Consider the following 7,520-nt stretch of genomic DNA (forward strand, 5'->3'; position numbering starts at 1 on the left):
TGAAGTTATCGATCCAATTATCGCGCTGGCCAATGACAACATACGAGTTTGCAATCAAATTTTTCGACGTACGTTCATCAATTTTTCTTAACTTGTCTATGCTGTGTTTTTGCGTCCATTTTGAAAATTATTCCCTGCTGCAATGCATGCATTCACAAACGCAAAAGAAAAATTCAAGTAAGAATAATTGCGCTACCCGATTATTACTACAATAATATTTATGTTTGATGTATTATTTAAAGTTAATTTTACTCAATCTTGGAACAGTTAAGTTTTAAATTCCCGAAAAGGCCGTATATAGTTAGTGTATGGGAAAGCGTAGGGGAAAAGTGCATCTTGTTCAATATATGAGCATATTTCGAAATTGATTTTTGATACTTTAGGGAATAATATCAAAAAGTTGGGCTTTCATGAGATTTGCTGAATACTTCAAAAGATACAAGGCCATAAGATAATAAGATGCAATTTTTATTTCCATTTTTCTTTAATCGACCATAAACTATTTCTGTCGGAAGGATTCGATATATTTTCAATTTATGGTGCTAAATAGCTACTTAACCTGGATTTTTATCAAATTAGGGACAAAAGACATCACTATTTGAAGTTTTCTGGTATCATTAATATATATCTAATGAAAACAAAAAGACAAAATATACCATAGAAAAATGTTTATGGAACAAATATCATTACAAGGTTATACAATAAATCTGTCGGAAGGATCTGTCAGATGGACAATTTTGTTTCGAAATTTTAACATTTGAAAAATCGAGTTCTTTATGTCTTTGCGAGTTATTAACTGGATGTTGTTTTCGAATCAGTAAATGAGTTGAAGCTAAAAAGTTTTTATTTCTAGAAATCTCAAGAAAAGGTAAATTGTCCATCCGATAGATTAATCACTTAAAAATAAAGAATGTTTGCATCGATATGCTGAAATCATATTTTTAAAAAGATGTTCAATTTTGCTATATTTTGCAAGGCGTATTTCCATGCTTGAATTATCTGATTTTCATTGATTATAAATCCTTTTTCCCTCAGCAGAAATTGTCACGGAATCTAAGAAAAGTCCATCCGACAGATTTATCATTACAGTTAAAGATTCGTAATAAATGATTTGAAATAACCTACAAGCAACTTTCATGAAACCATTGAAGGCATATTGAACACTTTAACCAATCCTCCTTCTCATTTTCATGGTCGTATGACCCAGCACACAGGGCACAAATGCTCCTCATAAGAGATAAACTCTCATATTCTTTTTCTTCATGGCCACATTCTAGCATACGATTATCACTCTACTGTTGTATTTTGAATGGTTCTTTATTGTTAGACAAATAAAAAAACTTCAACTCACATCCTCCATTCACAACCTCCCGTGACCATTTGTGGATTTTCAATGTGTCTGGAATCTTCGGCGCTTTGTTAATATCTTCCGGTTCTTTAAGTAGATCTGTTTGAAAGAGTGATGTGATTGAAGGAACAAGCCGATTTGCAGCATCACAAAATTCTTTTGCAGAATTGACAACGACTTTTCCCGTTTTAACGTGTCGAAAAACGACGTTCTTAATGGTGCCACCGATGCCGTCCATTGGCCCCTTTCCATGGTGGGCCTCGTTGAAATGCTATTCTAGATCTAAATCTGATCTGTATTGTGAAAGAATTTTAAACACAAATCTAGGTCTGAACTGCGCGGCGCAGCCATCACTCCATAAAATAATCTTCTTCAGTTGCACAAACTTTTCAATTTCAACTATGTGTACGCAAGTCATCGATGCGATCCGTGAATGATCACTACTCCCACTAATGGCTGTTACCGGCTTCTTGACCAACTCAGCAGAAGCGATTGGCTTGAAATATACGCACGCTGTGAATAAGCTGAATGAAGATTGTCCGAAATATGCAGATTGAATTTCATCCTGCTGTTTATTTTTATAACTCTCGCTGTAGTCGACGTGAATTAATGCCGTCCCCTGCTCCAAACTGAATCCTTAGCTTGTATTTGTGAGCCAAACCTTTGATAACCTCACATTTTTTTCTCGGACTCTTTGGCAAGAGCTTTTCAACTTTGCCGACACTTCGGTGTAACGATTGGTATGTTGTAAAAGCTGCTGTTGGTTCAGTTTCGTTGCTGTTAACAGCCTGGTCTTTCTTGTTTGCTTCTTCATTTTCTTGTTTTTTTTCTCTCTCGGGCTTCCCTCTTTCTCATCCTGTCTTTTTCTAGATGTTCTTCATATTTTTTGGACTCTACGTATTTCATATATTCAAGTTTATTTCTGTTCTTGTCTTTCTCCTTATATTTTTCTGCATTCTTTTCTCGATACTTCTTTATACCTTAAGGGAACTTATTTTGGCGGGAACTAATTTTGGCGGATTTGGCGGATTGGGGCAAAATCCGCCAAAATTAGTTCCCGCCAAAATTAAATATTTTACTCACCCGCCAAAATTAGTTCCCGCCAAAATTAAAAAAAATCGCCACCCGCCAAAATAAGTTCCCGCCAAAATTAAAAATTTCGTTGATCCGCCAAAATAAGTTCCCCTTAAAAAATCGACAAAAATCAACTTTTTTTCAATTTTTTATATCTTTTAGAAATATACCTTTGCGCTAGAAATATTATGTCATAATAAACCTCTAATACAAGATAATTTTTAATCAATATTTATGATTTCTAAGTCCTTGCTTGACGATGGTGACGACTTTTTAGGTTTGTTGTTAACTTTTTGCCTTTTTGGGGCTGGTGCAGCTGAGGTGTTTCCAAAAAAGTTTCGAATATCTTTTTGCTTTTTCGTCTCTTTGCTTTGGCTTTTGGCTGTATTTTTTTTACGCTTTGGTCTCTCTTCGGTTGGAACCACGACATCTAAAATAACTGCAATATGTAAGAACGAACCAAGAATCAATTCCTCTTTCGGCTCTGTATACAAGGCTTCTACAAGTTGTTGGTATCTTGCAAGAACCAAAAGATTGTTTACTGTCCCTGGTAAAGTAACAGTTATTTTACAGGGGATCTCCAAGCCTCCTTGAACGAGAGGTGATCTTCGATAGTGTACACTTGTCAACGTGGATTTCATAGACGCTCCTCTGTCCAGAAGAAATTTTGTAACCCTTGAGATTTCTTTGGGTAAATGGCCAACTGGTTTGTCATTTCCGAATTCACAAACTTTGATTGCAAATCTATCGAAAACATTGTTGTTCTCATGAAAGCAGTCCAGTGATTGATTTTCCTCAGGTTTCCAATAAGTTTTATAATAATGGAATCCTCTGACAGCAGCTGTAAACTCGAACGTCTTGTTGTAAGCCATATGGACGTCTTTTCTTTTCTAGCTCTGATGAAAAACAAAAATGTCAATCGATCGATTTTTTAATTGCCTAGCATGAAAATAGAACGTTTTTGTTCTATTTGTCAGTGTAGACCGAACTTTCCCAATTAAATAGAATGTTTTTGTTCGATTGGTTAGTCTAAACGGGCCTTAGCGAAGAAAAAAAGAATGTTTTTGTTCGATTGGGTAGTCTAAACGGGCCTTAGCCAAGAAAAAAAGAATGTTTTTGTTCGATTTTTAGTGTAAATATAGGCCAAGTGAATGGAATGTTTATGTTCGAGTAAATATACAGGATACAGATAACTTACGTTTCCTTTTTTATCTCCCGGCTTTCAAAATGTCTTACATCAGGAAGTTAGCTAAATTACAAGAGAAAGAAGCTCAACAAAGGGCCGCTGAAAAGGAAAAAACTTCAGACGAAACACCTTCAAACAGTTCTAGGGAACAAAGTAAGTATTTCTCTTTGATGTTTTTTTTTGTTATACCTACCTGCGAAGAAGTTTCTTTCTTTGTTTGAAAATTTTTAATTTTTGGTCAAAATTCGCAATTACATAGTGGTTCGTTTTATTCATTTTAGGCCCACAACCAACTGACTTCCAGCAAGAATCATCCCTTGGTTCGTTAGACTACGAAGCTGTTACAGACGCGACTGAAAATGTTAAATCCAGTGGCAAAAAATCATACAACCGTTGGTCAGAAAAAGAAAGATTTGATATCGGAAAATATGTTGCGATTCATGGTGGTGCGGCTGCAATCACAAAGTTTCAAACCAAAGACAGGCCGTTAAGTGAGAGTACAGCTCGAAGATTTGGCAATCTTTACAAAAAAGAGCTGAAAGATTCAACCCGAGAAAAACGTAGCGTGGTAACCAAATTTGTTCCTTTGAAACGCGGTAGACCTCTGTTCCTTGGCAGTCTAGATGAGATGGTACAAAGATTTTTAATTGCACTGAGAAATCGAGGAGGTGTTGTTTCAAGAACAGTTGCAACCGCTGCAGCGAAAGCTCTAATATCACGAAACCCTCAATTTGAGTTGGGGCATATTAAAATTGATAACAGTTGGGCAAAAAGCCTCTTCAAGAGAATGGGTTTCAAGAAAAGAATGAAAACGACCTCCAAAGTTGAAATCACTGAAGGAGCCAAAAAGGAGTGCGAATTACTATTTCTTCACGATATTGTTTCGACCATCGAACAACACAGCATCCCTCACCAACTTGTTATGAATCTGGACCAGACACCTCTTAAGTTTGTTCCAAGAATGAATCACACCATGGCGAAAAAGGGTTCATCGTCCGTCCCTATCGTTGGATCTTCCGACAAAAGATGCCTTACTGGTACCTTTATTATTACGCTTGATGGTTCTTTTCTGCCAATGCAACTGATATATGGGGGGAAAACAAATCAAAGCCTCCCAAAGTTTGAATTCCCCGAATCGTTCTCACTAAGCGTTAATCCCAAACACTACAGCAATACACAAGAATCCATCAAAGTCATCAAAGAGATCGTTCTAAAGCACGTTGAAGACCAGAGGAAGAAGTTAAATAACCCAAAGCAAGCTGCTCTTCTAATATTCGATGTCTTTCGAGGACAAATTACTGAGGAAGTTACCGAATTGCTGAAGAAGAACAACATCTTCCTGGTTTTGGTTCCAAGTAACATGACACATATATTCCAGCCCTTGGATCTTACTGTGAATAATCATTGCAAGCAATTCATGAGAAATTTGTTCACTGAATGGTATTCAAAACAGATCGAGAAAGAGCTATCCCTTAACAAAAAGATCGAAGATATAAATATTCAATTAAAGCTGACCACCATCAAGCCTCTTCATGCAAGTTGGCTCCTCCAGTTTTATAACCATATCACTTCGGCAGATGGCCGTGAAGTCGTTTTGAATGGGTGGAAAGCATCTGGAATTTACGACGCAGTTCGCATGGGATCCACTTCACTTGAATCCCTTGACCCTTTTCAAGATCTATCACCGCTGCCAGAAAGCAATAGTGTAATTACTCAGCCCATAACCGACATAATCAATGCGCCAGATTTATTAAAGGATAGCTTCATCAACGTGCGAGTCGAAAATGACGATGACAAAGAAGAGGAGTACACGCGTGACGAGGATGACATAGACTTTAGTCGGAATGCATTTGACATTATCATAGACGATGAAGAAGAGTAGATTTTTAGTATTTGTTTTAAAATTCTTTGCTTTGTAATGCTTATTTCTACATCTTTACCAAAGAAAATTTTCGTTGAAATTTGAAAAAATCCTTCACTCGCCAAAATTAGTTCCCGCCAAAATTAAAAAATCCGCTGACCCGCCAAAATAAGTTCCCGCCAAAATTAAAAAAAACCGCCACCCGCCAAAATAAGTTCCCGCCAAAATTAAAAATTTCGTTGATCCGCCAAAATTAGTTCCCGCCAAAATTAAATTTTTTTTAGATTTCCTTCGTCCGCCAAAATTAGTTCCCGCCAAAATAAGTTCCCTTAAGGTATATTCTTTGTTTGCCTCGCTCTATTTAGTTTCAGTCTTCCCATGATTGATAACTCGTTCGTTAAAAAAGAGTACCAAATGACAAAAACATTCCTTTTATACTTTTTTCACAACATTCGATTCTCAAAAACATTCGATTCTTAGAAACATTCGATTCCCCTGATCTAAAGCCCGTTCAAACGTTGAAATGTATAAAAAGGCGTAGCACGGTAGCAAAACATTAGTAAAAGAATCACGAGCTTGAGATAACAACCAGGTGCCCTTTAGTAAGGTATAGTAGGAATAATAGAAAATCTGTCGGATGGACATTCTCATTTTCTAAATGATTGATCCAAACTTTACACTATACTTTTCTGGTTATTTTTCGCTTTTCTTCTGACTTTACCATTTAGTTCTTTGATTCATTGATTAAAATTTGAAAATTACTCTAATATAACGAAGAGTAAAACGTCTTTTAGACCCCTATTTTGATAGAATTTATCTGTCGGATGGACTATTGGTATTCATGGAATTTAAAAAACAATGCCATATCAGGAGTTTCCAGATCAGCTCTCTCTGGTTCAAGCAATCCAAGATTTGATACTTTTGAAAATAATAGATTGTAAACACATGAGAGATAGGAAAATGCTGATGTTAGGACAAAATCCCCTTAGCACTTTACCATTTTACGTCAAATCATAGATCATATCCGTTAAATCAACGATAGAAGAGTCAATAAAAATCCCCTTAGCACTTTACCATTTTACGTCAAATCATAGATCATATCCGTTAAATCAACGATAGAAGAGTTTCTGTCCCAAACCCCCCAATCCCCCCCGGGCCCCCACTCCCCCCCAATCCCCGCCGTGTACCCCCATTACAGTGATAGGATTCAACTGTGTCTATAATGGCCTCTAGCGTACGTGGTAATACCATCTACTATTATTCTTTTGTCATCATCTGCATTTAGAGCGAGTTTATTTGTTTTTACCGTGTGAATATCATGCTTAATGGATCGAAAGGTAATCTGTTCTCTGTAAATATTCACACCATCGAACAAGCATCTCTTATAATCATCAAATCCTATGGTCTTCTTCACCACACATTTCTTGACTCCTTTGCACCTCTTATCCTCACTACCACATAGCTGTTTATAAGCATAATTCTTCGCTCTAAGAGCGATAAACTCCGTCATTACCTTACCACCTAACTCATCCTTCATCAGACCTATGATCTTTTTATTCAAACCCAATGGTAGAGGTCTACCATCTCTCCTATCGTACCCCGAAGTGTCAAATCTCGTCGGCACATCATCAGCGATATCTTTGTAGAGGTCGTTGGTTTTGATATGATAAACGAATGAATCTGTATCCATGTAGCAAAGCTTTACATCCCCACCATATTTTGGTCTCATGTAATCATAGTGAAACTCATACATAACTATCTTTGATAGATGAAGGATCGCCGGTCCTAGGTAGATTGGCTTGTTCAGTTTGATCTTGATCTTGGACATCTCTATGCCCATCAGTGTTTCCGAGAAACAGATAGCACCCTTGAAGTTGGGCTTCATCACCAGCTTCTCATATTGTTCTTTTTTGGTAGCCAAGCGTATGTCTTTGTGTCTACGTTGATTCTCCATAATTTTACCAAAGACTGAATTGTTCATCAGCTTGAAAAAGTCCTTTTCGAAGTCATTCGTTGATTTGGTACGCAGATCGGTATTAAAATCGATATAA

General features: G+C 36.8%; 2 protein-coding genes across 2 annotated transcripts; one reads left to right on the forward strand and one right to left on the reverse strand.

Moving 5' to 3' along the window:
- Positions 1-2,554: 2,554 nt before the first annotated feature.
- Positions 2,555-5,494, reverse strand: LOC130630265 (uncharacterized). Its single transcript, XM_057443692.1, has 2 exons — positions 3,621-5,494; positions 2,555-3,318 (listed from the first exon to the last, which is right to left on the reverse strand). Exon 2 carries the CDS (start codon positions 3,292-3,294, stop codon positions 2,644-2,646), a length of 651 nt encoding a protein of 216 aa, XP_057299675.1. The 5' UTR covers positions 3,295-3,318; positions 3,621-5,494; the 3' UTR covers positions 2,555-2,643.
- LOC130630261 (uncharacterized) lies at positions 3,626-5,569 on the forward strand. Its single transcript, XM_057443686.1, has 2 exons — positions 3,626-3,761; positions 3,890-5,569. Exons 1-2 carry the CDS (start codon positions 3,650-3,652, stop codon positions 5,488-5,490), a joined length of 1,713 nt encoding a protein of 570 aa, XP_057299669.1. The 5' UTR covers positions 3,626-3,649; the 3' UTR covers positions 5,491-5,569.
- Positions 5,570-7,520: the final 1,951 nt, after the last annotated feature.

The sequence above is a fragment of the Hydractinia symbiolongicarpus genome, chromosome 2 (assembly GCF_029227915.1).
Source record: "Hydractinia symbiolongicarpus strain clone_291-10 chromosome 2, HSymV2.1, whole genome shotgun sequence".
NCBI classification, from domain to species: domain Eukaryota; kingdom Metazoa; phylum Cnidaria; class Hydrozoa; order Anthoathecata; family Hydractiniidae; genus Hydractinia; species Hydractinia symbiolongicarpus.

Excerpts from the sequence above, each read along its gene's own strand:
- LOC130630265 (XM_057443692.1), bottom strand. The coding sequence starts at position 3,294 with ATGGCTTACAACAAGACGTTCGAGTTTACAGCTGCTGTCAGAGGATTC.
- LOC130630261 (XM_057443686.1), top strand. The coding sequence starts at position 3,650 with ATGTCTTACATCAGGAAGTTAGCTAAATTACAAGAGAAAGAAGCTCAA. Across the intron at positions 3,762-3,889 it reads AAACAGTTCTAGGGAACAAA|GCCCACAACCAACTGACTTC; the intron begins GTAAGTATTTCT and ends TATTCATTTTAG.